General features: G+C 43.1%; 1 protein-coding gene across 5 annotated transcripts in view; it reads right to left on the bottom strand.

Moving 5' to 3' along the window:
- Positions 1 to 26,681, bottom strand: part of LOC134206139 (uncharacterized) — a 77,806-nt gene that overhangs the window by 6,995 nt on the left and 44,130 nt on the right. For all 5 annotated transcript variants that reach the window (XM_062681826.1, XM_062681830.1, XM_062681828.1 and 2 more), the window contains exons 2-3: positions 8,064 to 9,124; positions 7,847 to 7,994 (exon numbers count right to left, since the gene is read on the bottom strand). In XM_062681826.1, the coding sequence (XP_062537810.1) occupies positions 7,847 to 7,994; positions 8,064 to 8,919 (1,004 nt within the window). In that variant the 5' untranslated portion in view covers positions 8,920 to 9,124. The remainder of the gene's footprint in view (positions 1 to 7,846; positions 7,995 to 8,063; positions 9,125 to 26,681) is intronic.

The raw sequence follows: 26,681 nt of genomic DNA, 5'->3' as shown, positions 1-26,681 counted from the left end.
TTCTGTGCTGGCTTAAGAAATCGCCTCTAGCACTAAATCCGTTCGTAGCTAACCGTGTTGCTGCAATTTTGGAGATCACGCAATCTTATCAATGGGGTTACATACGATCCGAAGATAATCCTGCTGATGTAATATCAAGGGGTGAGCTGCCAGAAGATCTGCTGCAAAAACAATTGTGGTGGTGCGGTGCACAAATTCTTTGGGAAATACAGCTTACGTCATGTGAACCTGAATTGTTGTGAAGGTGAAACCGACGATAGTGCTCAACAGACTCAGCAGTTATAGAAGGATCCAGAGAGCATGGGCGTATGTTCATCGGTATATCGATTGTAAGGTGTACAAGAGCCTGGTGTCTGGTGATATTACTGTCGACGAAATTATGAGGGCTGAGAAATTTATATTATTGCTTGTCCAACGCGAATCTTACGGAGATGTTTTGAAGTCACTTAAATCTAATAGCAACACCCGTACCGAAACCTGACACTCTTTGTGGACGACGATGGGTTAATACGAGTTGGTGGTCGTTTGGAATATTCTTCTATTCCGTATGATGGCAAGCACCAGGTGCTCCTACCACAGAAGCATCCATCACATCACGAATCCATTGTTCGTGGGCTGCATCAAGAACATTTTCACGCCGGCCAGAACGGGCTTTTGGCAATCGTTCGTTAACGTTATTGGCCTGTCCATGCTAAACAGTTGATTAAAAAGGTGGTTACGTCGTGTCAGGTGTGTGCACGCCATCGTCCCATATCGGGCATCCAGTACATGGGCAACCTTCCCGGCTGTAGAGTATATCCGTCACCGCCATTCTCCATGGTAGGAATAGACTATGCCGGTCCATTTATGCTGAAACTTGGAGGACGTAGTACGAAGCTGTACAAAGGGTACGTAGTTGTGTTTGTTTCCCTGGTCGTTAAGGCCATCCATTCCAGTTTGTCGACCGACAACTTCATTGCGGCGCTAAAGCGATTTTCCAGTCGTCGTTACTTACGAGGAGATGACACCTTCCTCGCTCAAACGGAGGCCATTCTCAACTCGCGACCATTGTGTCCAATGTCAGACGATCCCAGCGACTACTCCGTTTTGACTCCGTCTCATTTCTTGATCGGTCGTTCTGGGGTAGCTTTACCAGAACCGTCTTACATAGATGAGAAGGTGTGACGACTTGATCGGTATGAACACGTTCAACAAATGCAGCAGCACTTCTGGCGCAAATGGTCACGCGAATATCTACATCCTCTGCAAGGCCGCCAAAAGTGGAACACGAAGGTGAACTCAAGTTTTAAGGTCGGTGCATCGGTCTTATTGATCGAGGAAAATCAGCCGCCGCAGCAATGGAAACTTGGACAAATTGCAGCTGACCATCCGGGTGACGACGATGTTGTTCGTGTGGTGACAGTTGTAACCGATGGTTTCAAAAATGGAACTTGTGACTTGATCACAAGATATGATTATTCCGCCTCGCGGATACAACCCTGGGTTATGCTCACGCAGCGGAAGAGAATGGTACTCTTTCTCCCAAATCCTACCCGACTCCCACGGTGGCACTCTCTCCGGATGTATTTATTTCCAGCGGTTTGAGCGACGGCAAAAGAAACTCAGCCGAAAGCAGCTATAGGTAGGGCCAGGGGCGATGGTATGCACAAATAGGATAAAAATACAAATACGGCAAAATCGGAATTGTTCGTATTTCTTGTGGGTTTTTAGAGGAACGAGCTTGGCATTCTAGCAGCACCAAGTCTGTTCTGTCCCGACAACATCAGCGAGCAGATAGTGCGCGCCGTGAAGTAGATGTTAATTTAAAAACGGTAGTCGGAAAAATCATACCAAAATATCCATATCGCTAGTGTTAGTTGTGTGCTGAAAAAGTTGTTCAAAAGTTGGTAAAGTGATCTTTTCGGTCATCTGTATATCAACACTGCGATAAAAGTTCAATTGCTCAGAAAAAGCTTTTGTCGGGGACACACACAACGTCACGAAAAGCGCTCCGACAAAGACACGGGACAGACAGAGACGACGCAAACCGTTCAAACCCATAGCGGGCAGGCCGCCATTTTGGAGAATACCCGGTGGCAAGAAACGTGAGCATTACGCGTTCGCGGGCCTCGAAGCAGTTTCGGGAGAATTTGGAGACGTGGACGTCATTACACTTTCGGCGCAAGCATTCCAGCGGCCCGAGGGAAATCTTTAAGCCCCACCCGACGATAATACTCCACTAGGGCTTCGTGCCCATTTTCGGCACCAGCGGACGCTCTCTATTACTCCGTCTTCTGGAAGGAATACCCTAATCCATTTCCGCCGAGGAAAATCGAGTCGATTAATTCGCGAGAACAACTTTGGAAACCAGCAGGCCGCCAACCCATCATCTGCATAAAAAACCGCAAGTAGAAGAAAATCTGTGACGTCACATGTTAGGTTAAGCCATGGCAAACAAAACCAATACCCTTATAGTACATTGTTAAAATTAAGTGTCCTCAATACAATGTTGCGCATGTTAAAATAGAGCATAAAATCGTTTATAGATGTTAAAAATTTCACTATTTATTCTTGATTTTTCATTCGTTACTACCGGACTCAAACGAGAGTCTCCAGGCCTTCCTCACTGTGTTGTTGGTTCAGAACATAATTTGTGTTGCGGCTTTTGAGCATTGGTACCCATAAGGTTCTATTTGTGAGTGCTATCAAACATAGGTTTGCTTATGGATATGCTCTAACATAGTGAGTTCCCATTGGAGGTGAGTGTACCGGTTGAACTGAGTTGCCGTGGATGTTGTACCGTTTCACCCGATTCCGACCCTGTTGATCCCCTTTCCGATGAGCATAGCCTAGGGGGTTATACAGTCAAAACCGCAGGAGGTGAATATAAACGAGCTGTGTCGAAGATTGCTTTGATGCCTTCTGTTCAGCGCCGGATTTATGGGGGCCGGGGGGCGCCGTGGCCCCGGGTCCCCACAAATCTTATGTACCAAACCCAACCTTTTTTGTAAATTTTGGGGCCCCCACATACCGTCGGCCCCGGGGCCCCCTTCCGACTAAATCCGGCCCTGCTTCTGTTGAAAGTGAATTTATCAACGGGGGTGAATGAACGGTAAAACATTGGGTTAATTTTAATTTGTTACTTTAATCTTCTTTTTTTGTTGTGTAAAATTACATTTTTTTTAATCATTACCAGCAACACTACCAATTCAAATCGAGTAATAAAGTAAACCTTAATCAAATCGGAAGTGTTTTTTGTGAGCCGTTTCAAAACGTCGAACCATCCGAATCACCGGCCGAATTCACCCTGTCTGAGCTATCGGTGGACAGGTCCAATTCCCGGTTTTTCCCCGCTTTTCCCGGTTTTAACGACTGTATGAACAACCTGAAGCCACTCACCCATTCAGAACCATGATCATGGTTCTGCTTCATCTTGTAAATATAGTGTAATTTCCTTTCAAAGAGACAAAAAAATCTCAAGCTAAGTACCACGGGTTAACCAACAAACTTCGCAATAAAACAGCAAATCTACGTATTCTGCTTCCATTTTTGTCAACATAATTTGGAATTAGTGGAGGTTGAGCTAGGTAAAATGATTTTCTTTATAATGAGCGTAGTCGTTTTCCTTCATTGGAATCAAAGCTGCAATTTCTCGGTGATTTGAAGATGATCATCTATTCCCCTTATGAATACAGCTACCTGTGCCATGTTTTTTACATAATTAAGTATTTTCATCGATTGCGAGCAGGTACACAAGATATCACCAACAGCCGATATGCATTCTCTAACAAGTTCTACGTCCTGGAAAGCTTTCACCCGTATTGCCATAATCTCATTAACAGCATTATTCGTACAGCATTATTCGAATCCGTGCTTGATTTAATGTTTTAATCAGTAATAACCCACAGTATTTATTAATAAAAAATGAATGAACTTCTCGAGCCAGATAGGAAAGCTTTCGAGCCAGTTATGAAGTATTTTTTCTTCCACAAAAAAAATAAGGCGGGAGCCGTTCGTTAGACCTATAGATAGATGATTATTTATAATGCATAAATAAATAAAATAAAAATAACACTAAACATTCTTTAAAAACGCTTGAATTACAGATTTTTTTTTTTAATTTTACGTCCGTTTCAAAATAGGTTTTCTATACAAAAATAGGCTACGAATGTGTATATTTTTAATTTCGAGGTTATTTTGCTGAGGTTTATCCATTGTCTTTTCATACGGTAAATTTGAGAAGAAAATCGCCAATGAAATATTTTGAAACACCCTTTTCCTTATTTCTAATAACCTTGTGAAAAAAATCGGAGGTACATGAAACTACGATAGTATGTAATACCGTGCTGTGCCCTTATTCCAATCAGCGCCTAATTCCGTTCACGTAAAACAAAATAATAAATAATGAAGAATTTTTGTCTAAAAATAACAGCCAAATATTCTTGTACTTTTCTATGGTTATGTATGCATAAAATGCAATGGAAAGCAGCGTCAGTTTTAGCGATTATCAGTAAAAATTTGAACAAAATTTGTTGGTCGTCACTACAGGCGCCATTTTGACTGTTTTTATTAAACCACTTGCTAAACACGTCTGACTATAGATAGTAGAATCTATAGATGAGCGAAAGCATGGCTGAGTCGATTTTTTTGCCCGTGCACACGCACATATGACGTCACAGCCCTTAACGTTTCCATTGAAATCGTGACGTCATGCTCGTTTGGAGACACGTTTGACAGTTCGTTTGGAGACAGAGGATTTATCTTCGCTCATCTATATATTCAACTATCTATACGTCTGACATAATATTTAGGCATTTTTAGGTGAAACAGGATAACAAGACATAACAGGTAACATAATAGTGTATTACCAAATCGTTGTCTATATTTTACCGATATAAAATGCTGAAAAGTGAGAAATGTGTTGACCGGAATAAGGGTACCTTTCTCGGTACTCGTTCCTCATTCCGCTCTCTAGGTTTGGAGGTTAAATTCCGAAAATTCCGTTTGTGAGAATATAATTTATGAAGAAGAAAAATGACACCGTACACGTGTGAGGTGCATACCGGTCTTATTACGTCAGTTTCCTTACCCGTGGGGAAAAAACACAAAGTCAACTTTATTATGTTGGTATCACTGACTGTCGCAAGTCGATCGCGAGCAAGCCGAGGATAACCATATCGCCGGCCGGCTTCGTCCGACCCGGCATCAGCAGCCAGGGAACGCAAGCGACGCGTCCCGACCAGTCATAGCAATTCGGTGCGCAAATAGTGAATTATAATTTGTAGCGCATCTACAACACGAGTCCATATAAATGGTGGACTTTAGAAATTATACCCCGCACGCTACCAGACCGAAAGGAATTCCGTTTACGATTCTACGTGAAAAGGTTATGGGGCCGTTTTGCAACTCATGCCAGGAAAACACAGTTTTTTTTTGTTGATGGTGTATAACAAATATATGGTCATGTGGTTGCTGGACAAGAAAGGGTTTCCGAAAAACACGAACAGTTTCAAACAGCACAACCTATTTTATTGTAACGTTCTTGTTCTTAAAGCTTTATTTGGAAATTTCTTAGCGAGTTTCGAGTCCCAATCAAAACACTGCCGTCTCTGAGCTACAAATAAGATTATGTTTTGCCGAAATCCGAGAATGATTTGTAAAATTTGGGTTATCCGGTGTTTTAAAGAACCCTGTACAAATATTCATATTGAACAAAACATCGGTACGAACAATTCCAAACAAACAAACAGAGACATTAGTGCTGTCCAATGAGCAACTCGAAGTAGCTCGAAGTTCTTCTCGCCCTGCTCGTTCTTTTTGTCAACAAATGGGCATGAGCAGGACAGGGAGAAACTTCGAGCTACTTCAACTGTCATTGGACAGCACTATATGTTGTAAGGTCCAAACAAAATTAAAGGTCTAGCCAAGATGAATGCACCACTAGGTGTGCTAACCTGACAAATTCACGATTCCGCTATCTTGGATTTTCGTATGGGATAGCCAGCCGGTTTGTTTTCGTTTTGTACTGAAAATGAACTTTTCACCCCCGCCGTCTTCTCTTACATAAACTTGGCAGATTGGAGCACCTAGTAGTGTATTCATCTTGGGCCTAGGATCCAGGCTCTAGTCAAAATTACGTTGAGGATAAGATGAAAAACTCCGATAGGGAATCATATTTGTCTTTTCTATGGTACTTAATACTACAGGGCAGCTATAGGGCACTGCACGGACTGCTTTGTCTCTTTCTCGCTGCAAAGAAATTAGAAAACAACAAGGCCAGTAAACGTCAAAATTTATGAGGAACGAAAGAGAAAGAGATGTTTCCGTGCAGTGCCCTATAGCATCAATGTCCATGTAGATTTCGTACAAAATCTCGAATGGTAAGTGAAACAAACGAAAAAAAAGCCAACTTGGCCAAACTAAGGAAGTATCATTTTAGTTTAAATTTGAAAGAAAATAAAATTTCTAGCTTTTTATTTGCAATCAAAATGAATAAAAACATGAATTTGTGAGAAAAATGTTGTCTGGCATTAACATCTCCAAGAAATTTGTTTTTCGGGTGATTGGAATTAGGAACACGAATGAACGGAATTAGGAACAATGCCATTTTAGATGATTGGAATTATGACCATATAATTGCTCAAGTTTGTTCTGACTATTGGAACCAACTATAGTCCTATGACTATATGACTATGACTATAGTCCCAACATATTTTATCCCCGTAACGCTGGGTAGACACCTTTGCGTGGTGTTCTACAGTGTAAGATCTACCACGGTGACATTGTCAGCTACAGGCAAATCCTGACCCAACGAAAACCCTCCCTATATCCAACTCCGTAGTAATTATGAGGGTGTCGCTGAGTCAGGGCCTCTCGTTAAGTAAGTACTACATGAACACTTCCCTCCCCTCCCAAGTTACGGTGAAGATGGGCGTGGCCAGGAGTAGTAATCCTCATGCTTTTGTGATTTTTATTCTAGATTTAAATCAAGGACCACACCCACCTTGATTTCTGATAGCAATCTGAATAAGGATTTCAAAAGAAAAACATGAGTATCACTAGTGTCCAATCTACGAAGTACACCGTAACTATGATATGCTATGCTATGCTAAGTCCCAACATATTTTATTTTCAATTGTTTTTTAGAAAATGACACTCTGTAGCGAAATTGTGGTTTCAAAATACTAAACGGGTATTTTTTAGAGTTTTAAGACATAGTGCATTGTCTTAGGTGAACGGCATAGGGGCACAGCACGGTACATTTTTTTACAACGTGCGCTGTTTACAATAATATGAGTAAGATCAGGACAATTACAGTAGCAACACTGTACGCATTATCACTTCTGCTATCGCACAACAAAAGTGCAAACAGCTTGAACGTAAGGGTTCACGGCTGGTCGTTCCACTATCACTACTAATAATCTGCCATGTATCTTTCACCACGAGAAACGTAGCTGGGAAAGCGCAAACGAACAATAGCCATCGACTTGAAGTAGCTTCCGGCAAAACTGCTTTAAACCAGAACCAAACTAGAGGTACATTTATAATGAATTATAAAATCATTAACCAAGTTGAGGTAAATATTTGTAATAAATCTTGACTAGGTACATTATTAATATCACAATCGTGATTGGCTTAATTTTTCTACAAAAAAAATGAAAGAATTCGTAGAATACATCTCGTTTCCGGGAAGAATCTGTGTTTGGACCCACTTTGTATTTAAGCTATATGAAAAATCTGACGAAGATCAAGAATCATTTTCTGGCAGGTAACTCCACGAAAACAGATTCACATTGTTAAATGTTTTTTGGAGATTTATAGAGCTAGAAATTTCCAAACCCTTAGAACATCAAAGGTTCATACTCACTTGTGATCATTGCAGAGATGTCGAATAACAGCTCCTGGTTGTAAAAATGTCTTAGGGCACGAGGGGCACGTATACACGTAGGTCGACGGTGTATGCTTCATATCGCTGTGCAGCTTCAATGTCTTCTCCGTATCGAATTGGAGATTACCTTTAGAAGAAATTTAAAAAAACAGTAAATAACCCATCCTCATGACTCACATTTCTTGACCATACTCACATTCCTGACAACTATAAACCGCCGTCTTATCCATGCTCTCATCATCTCCCTTCGTCTCTTTCTCCAACTCGATTGGCTTGAAGTACTGTTCCGATGGTGCCCTGATGACAGGAAGGGTAGACTGCGGCCGGGACTGAGGTTCCACCACCTTCCCATCCGGTCCCAGCACCGTGTTGTTGTTGTTATGGTGCAAATTGTCGAGCTCGCCCACCTGCGTCCGCATGCAGTCCACCACACCCAGTCGAACGGTTTGGAAAACAGCTGCCTCCGAGGTTGGTACCCGATCCAGTTGCAGTACGTGCTGCTGCCGGCTGAGATCGTCCTGTGTTAGCTTATGGTTAACCTTATCGTAATAATCAGTCATGCTCAGTTCGGCGCTGAGCTTGTGCTGCTTCCGCCTCAGTCGTTCGATAATGCTGGAGAGGTCCTTGTTGAGGATGTCGGCGTGCACCTTCTTCGCCTTGTTTTGGCTGTCCTGCTCGGCCTGCAGGATCGTCGCAATGTCCTGATCCAGGAAGCCATCGTTTTGGAAGTGAAAGTGTTGGGCCGCGTTGAACAGCTTCCGGCAGTAGACCCGCTTGTGCGATATGAAGTTGGTCAAGCTACGGAAAATATTGCGACAAACCCGACATTCGTACAGCACGTCACACTCGCTGGTCAGGAGTTTCCGGATTTCCTCGGTGCCCGCTTCGTATGCTTTGAAAGCTTCCACGAAACCGGTGACGGCGGTTAGGATCGGTTTTCGCAGCACACTCAGGTCGATGTGGCGCTGGGCGGTGGCACTGGATCCTCCACCCGAGGAAGACCGCGTGGCATCATCATCCGACTCGGCAATTGACTTGCGAATGGAGCGCATTTCAAAGGCAAAGTCCGTTGTCTCTCCGGTTATTTATGTTACTAAGGTACGTTTGTGATAGCGTATCGTATAGATAGTTTGATTAGCTGCTAAACAAATTTGCCATTTCTTTCAGCCGAGTAGTGACCGCTCCGGAAGCCATGGTTACGATGGGACATCGTTTGAACTGAATTTAATTACCCATCGTTGCGACTCAAAAGCGAATCTGGAAAGAGTGAAACAAGCAAAAATCGATATTAGTTTGACTATATAATGATGAATCATGCTTTGCGTCTTAGGCAAAATATAGAATGAAATTGTTGAAAGTCGAGTCAGACCTTAAAGTTGAGGTCGAGATACTTATTTGTAAAGTTTACAAAGTGGTGTAGTTAAATGGAATAGTACTAATTTGTTTTACGACAAGTATATTAAATATTACGCTGAGCCTAGCTGGAAATTTGACTCGATCGGAAGATACCATAGGTTAGCTCGCGGCATAGAAACGGATGAAATAAACGAGTCGGGATACATGAAACAGGACCAATTCAGCAGCTCTCGAATGGTGATATTAATTGGTTCCCCGCAATTTGATATATGACAGTGAAAAATAACATATATGTAAAACATCGTAGTCTGTATCATAATAAGTTATTTGACGATAAAAGAGAGTCACAGCTTTTACGAAATTATGAGAAGCAAAGAAATCAAATGAATTGCAGGTTTGCAGTCTGATACAAGTGTGATTAAAACAGAAACCAAAAAGCACCCCCCAAACTAGGCTTTGATAAACGACTTTTTGCACAGCTGTGTAAAATAACTTGAAATACATCATCAGCACCGGTGCCTTCTTTATTTGAAGCGTTTCTACCGGATTTTCTCATGGAGTATTGTTCCCCAAAAAAAATTTTTTTTGTTTCAATTTTAGATAGATGTTTGTCATGCTATCTATAGTAAGTGTTTTCAGAATTATGATGATCACCAGATTAGAATCATGATATCGAATGGTAGAAATTTTATATGGTAAAATTTATAAAATCAATCTTCAACTTACTATTGAATAGCTAATATAGTTTCGTTGAAAATTTATTTTCAAAATTTTTCAACCAATGCATCCCACTCTACATATTTTAATCACAATCAGGGAACAATAGTGGTCAGGACTATAAATCAGAGCATGCGACTATATGCCGCAGATGCACATTACCTTATGTAGGTATGCGATTGTCGATGTCGAATATGTGCACATTTTACCCCACCAATTGTGGCAACTATAATTCGTTCAGTAGTTTGCTGCATTTAGTACCTATAGATTTATTTTAACAAGCACTCTCAACTGACCATTACCATCTGTCAACCACTAGTGTACGGTTTGCCACGAGGGCACAGCCTAATGAACACGTGTTCGTCCTTCTGTATGAGCGCTAATAGTGGTTATTGAGAGAGGTATGTATTTATGCAGCTGGGAATGAAGAACATTGATTGACCTAGAAAAAGTTGGCAACATTTTAGTTAAATAGTATGTACACGTGAAAAAATTTAATGTTGTTTATTATTAATATTTCTAATACTTTTTTGCCAAAGCAGGCGCTTAATGACATGAATAAGAAAAAACTTATACATCGCATTAGCCACATACATTCGGAAACTTATACTTTTCATTAACTTATGAATGATATTAGCTTTTTGATATGGGACCATTCATTAGGTGGCATAATGAAGAGTATAAGTATTTTCGAATGGTTTTTTGCCATAACATATAAGGTTATTTTTTTACGTGTACGTATCAGGGTTTGGAGAAATCTCTCTCAATAGATAACGAGCAACGACAGAAGGAAGGCAAAAACTGTTCCGTATTATAACAAGCCATGATAACAAATTTGTCAAATTTGTATACAAGTGCGAAAAAACATAATCGGTTAGGCAGCATACAGCTGTGTAAAACAAGTTGAAATCAGAGCGAGTGTCATTTATAGTAGCAACCCTATAACCAGAGACCAGCGGAGTGAAAAACTGACGAAAATGGCAACGTATGAAAATGCATGAAATCGTTTAAATTATACTGGCAGCACTTGAACTTTTGCTTGCTCCTTGTGGAAGATGGATATGAAGGTGGCTGGAGAGATATTCGATCCGCATTTGGTAGCATCGCAACCACTGCACTTGGCACGGCGCCCCCGGATCAAAGAAACGACTAGTATGACGACGAATGTGAGCAGTTAGTAGAAGAGAAGAATACAGCATGGGCAAGATTGCTGCAACACCGCACGTGGGCGAACAAGGCGCGATATAAACGGGCGCGGAACAGACAAAACTCGATTTTCCGGAGGAAAAGTGCCAGCAGGAAGATCGAGACCGTGAAGAGACGGAGCAACTGTACCGCGCTAATAACACACGAAAGTTCTATGAGAAGTTAAACCGTTCACGTAAGGGCCACGTGCCACAGCCTGATATGTGTAAGGACATAAACGGGAACCTTCTTACGAACGAGCGTGAGGTGACCCAAAGGTGGCGGCAGCACTACGAAGAACACCTGAATGGCGATGTGGCAGACGAAGATGGCGGTATGGTGATGGACCTGGGAGAACGCGCGCAGGACATAATTCTACCGGCTCCGGATCTCCAGGAAATCCAGGAGGAGATTGGCCGGCTGAAGAACAACAAAGCCCCTGGGGTTGACCAACTACCAGGAGAGCTATTTAAACACGGTGGTGAGGCACTGGCTAGAGCGCTGCACTGGGTCATTACCAAGATTTGGGAGGAGGAAGTTTTGCCGCAGGAGTGGATGGAAGGTGTCGTGTGTCCCATCTACAAAAAGGGCGATAAGCTGGATTGTAGCAACTACCGCGTAATCACATTGCTGAACGCCGCCTACAAGGTACTCTCCCAAATTTTATGCCGTCGACTAGCACCAACTGCAAGGGAGTTCGTGGGGCAGTACCAGGCGGGTTTTATGGGCGAACGCTCCACCACGGACCAGGTGTTCGCCATTCGCCAAGTACTGCAGAAATGCCGCGAATACAACGTGCCCACACATCATCTATTCATCGACTTCAAAGCCGCATATGATACAATCGATCGGGACCAGCTATGGCAGCTAATGCACGAACACGGTTTTCCGGATAAACTGACACGGTTGATCAAAGCGACGATGGATCGGGTGATGTGCGTAGTTCGAGTTTCAGGGGCATTCTCGAGTCCCTTCGAAACCCGCAGAGGGTTACGGCAAGGTGATGGTCTTTCGTGTTTGCTATTCAACATCGCTTTGGAAGGGGTAATACGAAGAGCAGGGATTAACACGAGTGGTACAATTTTCAATAAGTCCGTCCAGCTATTTGGTTTCGCCGACGACATAGATATTATGGCACGTAACTTTGAGAAGATGGAGGAAGCCTACATCAGACTGAAGAGGGAAGCTAAGCGGATCGGACTAGTCATCAACACGTCGAAGACGAAGTACATGATAGGAAGAGGTTCAAGAGAAGACCATGTGAGCCACCCACCGCGAGTTTGCATCGGTGGTGACAAAATCGAGGTGGTAGAAGAATTTGTGTACTTGGGCTCACTGGTGACTGCCGAAAATGACACCAGCAGAGAAATTCGGAGACGCATAGTGGCTGGAAATCGTACGTACTTTGGACTCCGCAAGACGCTCCGATCGAATAGAGTTCGCCGCCGTACCAAACTGACAATCTACAAAACGCTAATTAGACCGGTAGTCCTCTACGGACACGAGACCTGGACGATGCTCGTGGAGGACCAACGCGCACTGGGAGTTTTCGAAAGGAAAGTGCTGCGTACCATCTATGGTGGGGTGCAGATGGCGGACGGTACGTGGAGGAGGCGAATGAACCACGAATTGCATCAGCTGTTGGGAGAACCATCCATCGTTCACACCGCGAAAATCGGACGACTGCGATGGGCCGGGCACGTTGCCAGAATGTCGGACAGTAACCCGGTGAAAATGGTTCTCGATAACGATCCGACGGGCACAAGAAGGCGAGGTGCGCAGCGGGCAAGGTGGATCGATCAGGTGGAAGATGACTTGCGGACCCTCCGTAGACTGCGTGGTTGGCGACGTGTAGCCATGGACCGAGCCGAATGGAGAAGACTCTTATATACCGCACAGGCCACTTCGGCCTTAGTCTGATTAAATAATAATAATTATGGAAGCAAAAGTAAACAAGTCGAATTGGAACCGCTTCTGACGGTTCGATTGGAAACAAGATGGCGTCTTCGCCGATCTCTTATTCTAGTATTTCTAATTTATAGGAATATTTTGGGGATGGGGGGATGTCCAAAATAGGGAATATGAACATCCTGAAACGGAACATGGAAATCAAATACAGGGCTGTTACAAACTGAGAAAATTTCAATCCGCGAAATCCGCGACGAACATGAATAATGGCCGAATTACAGGTAATCTTCGATATAACGTACCCCCGATATAGCGTACATTTTGTTATCATAGTGAGCGTTGTATTTTTGTACATAAATTATCTTAACTCATTCGTTGCTAATCACTGTACCTGTTCAGACGTTACATTTCTATTAGGTTATGAGCCCAGGATAGCTCCTAGTCAGGGTTCATAATGCTCACTCAATCTCAGGAGCACATGATTTTCCCTCACGAAAGTTTTCGAGGAGAAATCGCTTTTCGGGAAAGAAAAACAGCCTGGAGAGTGATAACAATTTTTCGCTCACTTCGATTGCCGCTAAACGTTGGTTTGCTCTTTTTCTTTCATATTCGAGTCTTTTCGTGGCATCATCAATGCAAATGGTAGTAGTTTGTGGAACAAATAACTTAACGCTTTCATACAGACAGCGTGGTGGTGTGGCTAAAGTAAGCGCATCCCCACAGCTATTATTGTTACTATTCTGGGTTCGAATCCCGGCGCGGCCATACAATTTTGTAATTGTTCTGCGATAATTCTCGCGAAAAGTGAGTGAGAGGTGAAAGTAATGAAACGAAAAAGGATTTTCATCTAATAGGCAAGATTTTCGTTCATCTTCCAATACAAATTCTAGAGAAAAGATTGATGAGTGAAAGATGATCCTCAACATAAACAACGAAACAAGATTTTCCCTTGGCCCGAAAAACGCTTGCTTTGGTCTCATTGAAATGAAAAGTCGAAACCCTGCTCATAGCAACCGGCCGATAATAAGCTGAAAGTGAAAATTTGTTTATCAAGAAGTTTTTTTGTTTCTGGAACATGTCGGTAAGAAGAACGGGAGATGGAGTATTACCAACTCAAGACGACGTAGCGATTGAAAATGTTTGTGATTCTGCTCAAGTCAACGGTTCTGGCAACCAGAGGAATGTGAACGGTGGAGGAATTCAGCAAGCAAGAATATGCGAGCAGAGAGTTCCATTCAACAGCGTGTCCCAACAATCTCTGGAGAAGCTAAAATGCCGTGACGACTATGCGGCGTGGGCGTTCGGATTGCGGATGGTAATGATAAAGGAAGAAACCTGGCGTGCCATTGATTCTCCGGACAACGTTCAGATCAGTGACGACCTCTCGGACCGAGCCTTAGCGACGATTTGCCTGAGTATCGAAGGGTACAATTACAGTCTGGTTCAGAACGCTCGAACAGCCAAACAAGCTTGGACAAGTCTCCGAACGGCGTTCCAGGACAGCGGGAAGTATAGGAATATTAGCCTGCTGCGGAAGCTGATGAGATTACAACTTGAAGACTGTTCATCCGTTGAAGAGTGGGTGGACGAAATTTTTACAACGAGCCAGAAACTTCAAGAAATTGGTTTCCCGCTCGACGACGAGCGGAGGTCGTTGAGTCTCATGATGGGACTACCGAAAAGATAGGAGCCAATGGTCATGGGCATGGACTAAGGATATTTTAGTTACTAGATAAAGATTGTCGCTTCGGTTCCCTTTGTTCTGCTGTCCGGAACATGTTGGGTACCAAGCTGTCAAATCGTATGGATTTTCCTTCTTTGACATTAAGCTCCCCTATCCTCGCCAGCAAAAGATGTTCCGGACAGCGACGACAGCGACAATCTTTATCTAGTAACTAAAATATCTTTTGCATGGACGCGTCAGGAGTCAAGTGGACGGCAGATTGGGTAAAATCGAAGATTCTGCAGGACGTGTCGATCGAGTCTGGTTCTAGGGCTGGCGGATCAAGTGGAGCACTGGCAACGTCGTGTCCGAAACCAGTGGTCAAGAAAAAGGACAAATCAAACATGAAATGTTTCAAGTGCGAGAAACTTGGGCGCTACGCGTTGGAATGCCCACAGAAACCGAGTTTCAACAACGAAAAGAACTTCCGAGGCGTGAAGAAGAAGGCACTGCTAGCATGTAAGAAGCAGAATGGACTAGATTCTGGAACTGGAAACCATATGTGTAGGGACAAGGCTGCTCTTGTAGGCGCAAAGCAGGTGTCGCAGTATATCTACGTGGCAGACGCATCCGAGATAGCGGTTGTGGCCGTAGGCAATGTCGAACTAAACGCTGAAGTAGATGGTGAGTAGACCTCTTCATGTTTTCAAAAAGTATCAAAAATTCATCCGGTCAGCCCAGAATCACAATTCTTATGCTAAAATAAGGCTCCTGTCAAATTTTCAGCTAATTCGGATAAAATTTTGAGGTGGCTCAAGTCGATTTAGTGTTTTTGGGCTATTTTCAATTTTGAAAAAAATCTAACGAGAGATATAAATGCCGAAAACTATCGCAACAACCTCTATACGGAAGCTTTAGGTGTGCTCTACAAGTCTTGTGAACAATGCGATTCGTTTCGTTCATGTTTTGACCATGTTAAAGTGATTTTCGAGCTTTTAAGTGCATAAAACACTGTTTCCTCTAAAAGTCGTTGTTCTATGAAATTCTTGAATTCATGACAAATCATTGCTAATTTATTATATTATTATTCCTCTATTTTCCCTGGACATTTGAGTAATATAATTGCCAATGTGCGATTTACCGTTAAATTCCTAAAAATCAGAAGCAGAACATTTGTCATAAATATGCACGTTAGGATTTCTTCCTAAAGCTTCCGTATAGAGGTTGTTGCGATAGTTTTCGGCATTTATATCTCTCGTTAGATTTTTTTCAAAATTGAAAATAGCCCAAAAACACTAAATCGACTTGAGCCACCTCGAAATGTTATCCGAATTAGCTGAAAATTTGACAGGAGGCTTATTTAAGCATAAGAATTTTGATTCTGGGCTGACTGGTTGAATTTTTAATACTTTTTAAAACATGAAGAGGTCTAATGGTGAGTGCTGTAGCCTAGATGTCACTAACGTTTTATGTGTTCCAGAACTTGCAGTGAACCTTCTATCTGTAAGTCGCATCTGTCAGAAAGGCTATTGCATCAATTTCACCAAAGATTTTTTTTTTTAATCTTTATTAACGTGATTTTTTTAAATTATAAAGTTCATCACGAGTTTCACCAAAGATGCGTGTGAAGTCAAACACGAGTCTACGGGAGAAGTTATCGCTACGGGGCGTGAGAAGGATGGCTTATACCAACTGAATCAGGTTGGTCAATCAAGTGCATGTGTGGCACGTCCTGCCACCAATCTGGAGCTTTGGCATCGACGGTTGGGCCACTTAAACGTAGACAGCGTGAAGCGATTACCTGCCATGGTGACAGGAATGGAAACTCCGAATGGAAAGATGTCAACCTGTGTTCCATGTGTCGAAGGGAAGCATCAACGGTCACCATTCAAGTCCAGCGGCTCAAAAGCGAGAGAGGTCCTCGAGGTGATCCACTCGGACGTGTGCGGAGCAATGGAGAAGCCTTCGCTCGGTGCAGGGCTGGTAGCGACCGAAGCCACTCAAAATAGTGACTTTAGTGACCAAAGCTGACGAAAAAAGGGACCAAATAGTGACTTTCAGTTGCAGAAAAAGTGACCAAATAGTGACTTCCAATTTCAGTTGCAAGTCCGATGAGACAAAATCAAGCGTTTTTGGGTCGAAGGAGAGTATTTTTTTCGTAATTTGTGGCGGAAAACATCTATCACTCACCACTCTTTTCTCTTAGAATGAGCTCAGAAGAAAAATTAAAATCCTACTCGGTTACTTTTATCTACTCAGTGACTAAGTAAAATTATTGCCCTCTCTTCTAACCCCACGGAAATTTTACTCCAGTAAAAAGCAGGACAACTCAAAACTATGAGTAGTCTGCAAGCAAATCAAATGTTTACGCCACTGGAAGTGATCGAAATATGGTTATCACTCTGTTTTTCTTTCCTGAAAATTATTTCTCGGCGAATATCTGTGTGAATGAGCATTCTCTTCTCGTGATAATAAGTGAAAATTACGATGATTGGATTAGCTGCCTACTTAAGAACGAGGCAGAGAACTCTAACGATTTGTCATAGGTGCCACGGATGTTTTTGGAATTTTTAGTGCGACAGGAACAGTAGGATCGTTTTGGTAGAAAACGATATAAAAATTATGAAGATTCATGTACAACAAGCCTGGGATTTAACGCTCGACCTGACCTCCTGCTTGTAATGAGGACCATGCTCTCTGCATTTTTAAATATTTTTACTTCTTACCAAAAATAAGCAAAATAATAAATCCTATTTTACTGTTGTGGGGTTAGATCCATCAAATTTAGCATTCTGAACGATTCACAGGCTTTTTACAAAATGAACAAAAATGAGAGTGTTACAAATATGCGATCATGGGCAGTTTAGTTCTTGGTAAAACAAGGGACAATCAAGTTTCCCAAGGAATCAAGTCTTCCCACTTTCCCCTACTGCATAAAGCTTGAGTTAAAAAAAACTCCAAATCGACAGGTCTCCTGCTTCCATGACTGTATAACAATTTATAAACTGTGACATAAAACACCTTCAATTAGCTACTGGTGAAATGCCAATAGGAGCAGCGAATTAAATTAAATGGCTGGCGATGTTTCAGAGTGATCATTTTTCCAAGATCCGTAATTTAATTTCCGCCATAAACAAAACATCATACATAAAGATACATAAAGCTTTATAAAAAAATCTTAGTCGATAGTTTCAAAATAGTTGAAAATAGTGACTTTTTGCGAGAAAAGGTGACTTTAGTGACTTGAGGTCGAAAAAAGAGACTTTTTAGTGACTAGCCCGAAAAAAGTGACCAAGTCACTAAAAAGTGACCCGCTACCAGGCCTGCATGGTGGGAACAAGTATTTCGTCACCTTTATCAATGATGCAAGTCGAATGACCTTCGTCTATTTTCTGAAATCCAAGAAGGACGTGTTTGAAGCGTTCAAGGAGTTCAAGACCTATTCCGAAACCCAGACCGGAAGAAAATTGAAGTGCCTGCGGACTGACAACGACGGAGCGTATGTTGGTAAACATGTTGTCGAATTTCTTAAAACGCATGGCATTCGTCACGAGACAACAGTGTCTCACAATCCGGAGTAAAACGGGCTAGCTGAACGCATGAACCGGACGATTCAGGAGCTAGCTAGATGTCTACTGTTCGAAGGAAATATGGACAAACGGTTTTGGGCAGAAGCACCATCGATAGCTGTCTACCTCATCAATCGTTCGCCGAAGAAGGGCATCCCGATAACCCCCTTTGAGAAATTTACGGGAAGAAAACCGGACTTATCAAATCTACGTGTCTTTGGAGCAAGAGCAATGTCATATGTTCCGAAGGTCAAGCGTGCGAAGTGGGACTCCATGTCAATACCATGCATTCTGATTGGCTATTCGGAGTGTTCTAAGGCCTATCGAATGTACAACCCTGAAAGCAAGCAAGTTTTTGAGAGCCGTGATGTGGTGATTCTTGATGAGCGCTCGCGATCGAAGGTATCGATTGCGGAAGAAACAGACAAACTAATGATTTTCTGGGAAACTGATCAGCCAGAAATCATGGATGGTGATCACCATGGAGGAGTCGACTACGATAAAGGTGCAAGCCGCACTGAAAGGGAGAATTACTGTTCGCCGGCGGGTAGTGTACTAGAAGAGTCACTAGACTCGCAACAGCCGCTTGCGCTCCCCTCGCATTTTTCTCAACAACCTACGATGAGGCGCAGCGGGAGGGAGCGCAGATTTCCAGGCAAGTATGATGATTTTAAAGTTACATACAGTATCTTGCCTCAAGTTTTCGCAATTTGGATTGATAGACAGTGCCAACGCAGCCATGGGGGACGTAATTTGTTGTTCGAGAGCTTGGATAGCACCGCGCTCCCGTCACATTCAAAAGAAGTAGCTGTTGAAATGCAACATGATACTGTGCACAGTGATTGGGAGCGCCAAGGCAAGTTGAATTGTTCCATCGATATCAGAAACTATCTCTCGCCGGAATTTATTCCACAGATAACCAAGGATCCTAGGGGGCAGCAGGGACTATATCCAAGGGCTTGACGATCCCTCCCCAGGCCATCTGCAAGTTGTGGGGCTTGCTTAGGATATGATGGGGTTTGACAGTGGGCCCTGTTAAACCTCTATAAAAGCTGCATGTATCCGCAAGTAGGCCCCACCAAAGCGACCGTGTGCCGCTCAAAGCGCACAAGCCCAAGTCCTGGCGTTAGGTGGGACGCTAAACAGCCCTGACACGACGGCCCTCCGACGAGACAGGAGGTTTGCGCAGGCCCAATAAGCCACCTAGAAAACCAATCATTAGGAACAATATAAGAGATAATGCGACTCGATATAATCGGCAAAGACCTAGGCGACGAATACAGGATCACGATTGGAAGCTTGGAACATGGAATTGCAAGTCGCTAGGTTTCGCAGGTTGCGACAGGATAATCTACGATGAATTACATCCCCGCAACTTCGACGTCGTGGCGCTGCAGGAGATTTGCTGGACAGGACAGGAAGTGTGGAAAAGCGGGCATCGAGCGGCTACCTTCTACCAAAGCTGTGGCACCATCAACGAGCTGGGAACCGGCTTCATAGTGCTGGGTAAGATGCGCCAACGCGTGATTGAGTGGCAGCCAATCAACGCAAGGATGTGCAAGCTGAGGATTAAAGGCCGTTTCTTCAACTATAGCATCATCAACGTGCACTGCCCACACGAAGGGAGACCCGACGACATGACATGAACGCACAGGTAGGAAGGGAGGAAATGTATAGACCGGTCATCGGACCGGATAGTCTGCACACCGTATCGAATGACAACGGCCAACGATGCATAAACTTCGCAGCCTCCCGCGGAATGGTAGTCCGAAGCACCTTCTTTCCCCGCAAAAATATCCACAAGGCCACATGGAGATCACCTAAACAAGTAACGGAAAACCAAATCGACGGTAAATTCTTCTCCGACATCACGAACGTCCGCACTTACCGCAGTGCGAATATTGAATCCGACCACTATCTCGTTGCAGTATGCCTGCGCTCAAAACTCTCGACGGTGTACAACACGCGTCGAAGTCAGACGCCGCGGCTTAACATTGGGCGGATACAAAACGGTGGACTAGCCCAAGAATACGCGCAGCAGCTGGAAGTGGCACTCCCAACGGAAGAGCAGCTAGGCGCAGCGTCTCTTGAATATGGCTGGAGAGATATTCGATCCGCCATTGGTAGCACCGCAACCGCTGCACTTGGCACGGTGCCCCCGGATCAGAGAAACGACTGGTATGACGGCGAATGTGAGCAGTTAGTGGAAGAGAAGAATGCAGCCGCACGAGGGCGAACGAGGCACGATATAAACAGGCGCGGAACAGACAAAACTCGATTTTCCGGAGGAAAAAGCGTCAGCAGGAAGATCGGGACCCTGAAGAGACGGAGCAACTGTACCTCGCTATTACAACGCACGAATGTTTTATGAGAAGCTGAACCGTTCACGTAAGGACCACATGCCACAGCTTGATATGGACATAAACGGAAACCTTCTTACGGACGATCGTAAGATGATCCAAAAGTGGCGGCAGCACTACGAAGAACACCTGAATGGCGATGTGGCAGACGAAGATGGCGATATGGTGATAAACCTGGGAGAACGCGCGCAGGACCTAATCTTACCGGCTCCGAATCTCCAGGAAATCCAGAAGGATATTGGCCGGCTGAAGAACAACAAAGCCCCTGGTGTTGACCAACTACAAGAAGAGCTGTTTAAACACGGTGGTGAGGCACTGGCTAGAGCGCTGCACTGGGTCATTACTAAGATTTGGGAGGAGGAAGTTTTGCCGCAGGAGTAGATGGAAGGTGTCGTGTGTCCCATCTACAAAAAGGGCGATAAGCTGGATTGTAGCAACTACCGCGCAATCACATTGCTGAACGCCGCCTACAAGGTACTCTCCCAAATTTTATGCCGTCGACTAGCACCAACTGCAAGGGAGTTCGTGGGGCAGTACCAGGCGGGTTTTATGGGCGAACGCTCCACCTCGGACCAGGTGTTCGCCATTCGCCAAGTACTGCAGAAATGCCGCGAATACAACGTGCCCACACATCATCTATTCATCGACTTCAAAGCCGCATATGATACAATCGATCGGGACCAGCTATGGCAGCTAATGCACGAGCACGGTTTTCCGGATAAACTGACACGGTTGATCAAAGCGACGATGGATCGGGTGATGTGGGTAGTTCGAGTTTCAGGGGCATTCTCGAGTCCCTTCAAAACCCGCAGAGGGTTACGGCAAGGTGATGGTATTTCGTGTCTGCTATTCAACATCGCTTTGGAAGGGGTAATACGAAGAGCAGGGATTAACACGATGAGTACAATTTTCAATAAGTCCGTCTAGCTATTTGGCTTCGCCGACGACATAGATATTATGGCACGTAACTTTGAGAAGATGGAGGAAGCCTACATCAGACTGAAGAAGGAAGCTAAGCGGATCGGACTAGTCATCAACACGTCGAAGACGAAGTACATGATAGGAAGAGGTTCAAGAGAAGATAATGTGAGCCACCCACCGCGAATGAACCACGAGTTGCATCAGCTGTTGGGAGAACCATCCATCGTTCACACCGCGAAAATCGGATGACTGCGGTGGGCCGGGCACGTAGCCAGAATGTCGGACAGTAACCCGGTGAAAATGGTTCTCGACAACGATCCGACGGGCACAAGAAGGCGAGGTGCGCAGCGGGCAAGGTGGATCGATCAGGTGGAAGATGACTTGCGGACCCTCCGTAGACTGCGTGGTTGGCGACGTGTAGCCATGGACCGAGCCGAATGGAGAAGACTCTTATATACCGCACAGGCCACTTCGGCCTTAGTCTGAATAAATAAATAAATAATAATAAATAACCAACGATCCTGAAACAGTGAAAGAAGCGTAAGAACGAGAGGATCGTGATCGATGGAATGGAGCAATGGAATCCGAATACCACGCATTGTGTGCTAACGAGACATGGTGTCTTGTGGATCTTCCAAAGGGACGGAAGGCTTTGAAAAATAAATGGGTATTCAAGATCAAAACCAACCCGGACGGCACTATCGACCGGTACAAGGCAAGACTGGTGATAAAGGGTTACTCACAGGTGAAAGGAGTGGACTACAGCGAAACTTACTCGCCTGTTGTTCGCTTCGCCACGATTCGTCATCTGCTTGCGTTGGCCGCGCAGTTGAACCTCATCGTTTACCAAATGGACGCTGTGACAGCATTTCTCCAGGGCAATCTGGACGACGAGGAGATATTCATGGAACAACCTGAGGGATTCCAGTGCAAGACAGCGTCAAAGAAAGTTTGCCGATTGAAGAAAGCTTTGTACGGGCTTAAGCAGGCAAGCAGAGTTTGGAATATCAAACTGGATAAGGAATATCAAATTGGAATATCAAACTGGAATTTCTAAAAAAATTCTAGAATAAAATTCAAAGAAACTTCAAAGGAAATCCTAATCGAATTTGACGTGTTTTCGAACCGAATTTGACTCGTCTTTATGTTTAGGTTTTCCCAGTACTTTACCCTATAAGACCGCATCCAACCACTCACCATAGTCCTCCAACCCAACACCAGAGGGCCCGAAGCACCTTTGTTAAGTAGTCATTAAGGGGTAGCGTAATTGAGTTGATACTATGAGACGAGGTGACTGACCTGGAAAAAGAGGTCATGACCCTGGGTTGCGGTAACTATTCTAAAGTATTTCGAAGCGAACGGATGTTACAAGTTACCAAAGTTGGAAATTGAAGAATAGAGAAGTTTGTGGAATAAGAGGGGCCCTCCTTAGCCGCGCGGTAAGACGCGAGAGAGAGAGAGAGAGAGAGAGAGAGAGAGAGAGAGAGAGAGAGAGAGAGAGAGAGAGAGAGAGAGAGAGAGAATTCCTTCAGGAATTACACCGCATATCTATATGGAGATGCTCTCACCTTACCTTAAGAAATTTTCTTCAGAAATTCATGCTAGCGTTGAACTAAATTAAAAAAAGACGTTAATAAAAATTAAAAAATAAATCTGGATTTTCTAAAAAGTCCTCCAGAAATTCCTTTAGAACTTTCTCCAGGAAATCTTTCAGAACTTTCTTGCAGGAAATTACTTGGGATATTCCTCAGTTTTTTTAGCAACTCTTAAAGAAGTTTCTTTGAAAACGCCTCTGGAGTTTTCTTCAGAGTTTCCAGAATTGCTTTAAATATTTCTGAGGAAAAAAAAAATTTCGCATGGGCAGATCATAACGCGCATTTTTGCCTACTATGCAGGACAACGTCTGCCGGGTCGACTAGTATTATAATAATATGCATAGGAATTTCTAATTCCCGAAGGAGTTCCAAAAGGAATGATTTTTTTATTGGAATCCCGAAGGAATTCCAAAAGAAATTTCTATAAACGTCGTAAAGGAATTTTAAATGGAACGCCTGGAGGATTTCGGAATCGAAACGCCTGGAGGAATCTTCTTAAGGATTTTCTATACATTTTCCAAACACTTCAAAGGAATATCCGATGGAATTCTCAAAAAATTCAAAGGATTTTCCAATGAAATTTCCGAGTAAGAAGAAATTTTCGAAGGAGTCCATTAAAAAACCAAGGGTTTCTTTCTCTTCCATTTTTTCGATATTTTCGTTGTTAATAGTTTGTCTCTCTTATATTTTGGGTTTCTTAATAATAAATGGGATGTGCGGTATAATGCGATAAAGCAAGACCATGCTGAGGGTGGCTGGGCTCGATACCCGGTGCCGGTCTAGGAGTTTTCGGTTTGGAAAATGTCTCGACTTCCCTGGGCCAATGCCAATAAGAAGAAGCTATAATGCAAGATATCATGCAAATAACACGAAACGCAAAGGATAATATCTACTTGGGCAGCAAGTCTGGTCTTTATTTACATTGGTACCATATAAATACATTGCTTGTACATGACTAGAATCCTACAGATACTAACCTTGTTATACTAAAACGCATATGAGTAATGAGTTTTTAGGACGAGAATAAAGGCAAATAGAATTGTATCTTAAAATGTCGGAGTCATACGAAAATGTCATACAGTCACAGTCATAGTCATACGAGAATGTTGTGCTTTCTAAAACACTCGAGTAGTTAAATTTCAAATCTCCCGAGTAGTGCATGTATAAAAACATTGGTCATATTCTAAGAACTCTGCGAAACTGATTTACCAAGCATTCTGGGTTCTTCCCTCTCCAGTAATTCCGGTGTATTCCTTACTCAGGAGTTCTGAGGGATTAACTTTTCAGGAAATATGAGCTATTATTGTACCAAAAATCTAAAGAATTGCAGCCTACCATCCCCCTCAAACCTTTTTCTCGAATTCTCTGGAAATCTTACCCCCAGATATTTTGGAAAAAATATTGTTCGGGAGTTCTGGGAACTCGTTATACAAGAATTATGGAATATTCTTACTTCAAGATATTAGGAGATTTTTTTCTTCAAAATTTTGGGAAATTTATTCTTCCTGAAAATCTTTTACAGAAATTCTACGGAATACGCATTCAGAAATTGTCGCTAGTCGAGTTGAAAACCGGAATAAGGGACTATCGAAGTTGAATTTTTCTCGCAATTCTTACGTTAAACCTAACTTCACTAATAGTGCACTAGTCTAATTAGGCCCTTTTATTAGACTAGCGTGCCACTAGCGAAGTTAGGTATAACGTACGGATTGCGAAAAAATTCAACTTCGATAGTCCCCTATTCCGATTTTAACCTAATTTTGAATATAACTGTGGTAGTACAACACTCCTTAAGCACTTCCACAGTTATTAACTGCGAAAATTCTATGTCGATTCACCATTTTCGCATTTTTGTTTTTCTAAACTCACACGATGGTGTTCATAGGCATAGGAAAGTACCAAAAAAACCTACAACATATCATGAATTGTGAATCAGTCAACATCTGCATGGCCTTGCTTTGTAGCTTTGTATTTCCTGGAGAAATCGCTAGAAGAGATCGTAAAGAAATTTCTGGTTTTCAGAACTCTCGGGTGAATCATTTTATGGTATTCCTGAAGGAATACTTGACAGTGTACAATATAAGTTATGCTTATCGTCATTAGTACTAGAGAAATGCAAACAAAACGTATGCACCGGCTCCATGTTTGAAGGATAATTTTGAACCGCGTCGCAATTAGAAAGTTGCATTTACGCCGTCGCCGGTTCAAAGTATATTGACGCACAGGTCTAGTACGGCCCTTTATGACAATCTTTGCATGGAATTCATACACTAATTACGTAAGCAATCTAAGTCTACTTCTACTAGAGTGGGAATTAAAATTCATCCTGAACTGCAAAGCTGCACAGAATATACTACAAAAAATCCTTCTCTAAAGCTCGATCTAGAATAACATAAATGCTAGTCATCGTCGTCATATTGAAGGCGATTTTTTACTGGAAAATTTGAAAATCATAAAATTTGAATGCTGATACTGCATTGCCCAGTCAATTTGATTCGTTTCAATGTTTTATTGGCAAAAATGATCAACAGATTTGCATTCCTCATCTGCTTCGTTCCACACATGTGCAATGCTATAGAAGCACGCAATATCATCCGATCACAATGGCACGCGGCCGGCCAGTTCGCGGCATGGGGCAAACAGAAGGTGCGAGTCACATTCCCATGCTCTCTACTTTTAAACTCGGGGTGGGAGAGCCCTCAACACGCGGTTCAGAACCGTTTAGTAAATAACATTTGAACAGACATTCCCGCATGATATCGCTTCGTGCCCTAAACCATGCGGTGAGCTGAGCATCACAGCAACGATAGCACACACACAAAAATGACCGTCCAGAAATTACGTATGTTGAAAATGAAGCAGTAGGTCTGAAACATACATGAAACAAAGCGGATTGCGAAATTATGCATCACCCAAATATTGGATGCTACCAAAGAGAGAAATGCATTGGCAGAAAGTCAGAGAGCGAAATTTATTCCTCCAACTAATCTCGCTCGGGAAAGCCACCACTGTCAACACACGTTGGCAATTTCATGATAACAACAGCTATGTTCAACAATCAGCACGGATTTATGTGCTGAATGGGCGAAGGAGGCAGCCATGTAGCTTCCCACACTGAGCAAGAAATTCAGACGGTATTGTTCGCATTTCATGCTCAACTACATTCGGCCGGAGGCTGAGTTACTCAAGAGGAAACCATTTATGTAAAAACCCGATTCAAGGAGTTTCGGTTGAGATGGAAGGAGCACCAAAACCAATGAAAACTTAGCAATTATATGGTTCTTACGGCACATCTGCTAAAATTTATGTAATGCAAAAACTGTAGCTTTGCTGCGTCGCAGCATACGTAAAATAATAAAAATAACAGTTGTGCGTTCCTTCCGTATTGAATAAGGGGCCCTAAAAAACGCGAGTGAAATTAGTTTTGAATTCCAGGAAGCTTGTCGCCCTTGTGACCTTTCGAAGACCAGTAGGTCATAATTTTGACTAAATGTTTGTAACGGTATTATTGTTGTTTTGAGTACTTGGCGTAACAACTAA

The sequence above is a fragment of the Armigeres subalbatus genome, chromosome 1, assembly GCF_024139115.2.
Source record: "Armigeres subalbatus isolate Guangzhou_Male chromosome 1, GZ_Asu_2, whole genome shotgun sequence".
NCBI classification, from domain to species: domain Eukaryota; kingdom Metazoa; phylum Arthropoda; class Insecta; order Diptera; family Culicidae; genus Armigeres; species Armigeres subalbatus.
Note: the sequence above shows the minus strand (reverse complement) of the source record. Positions and strands in the feature narration are given on the sequence as shown.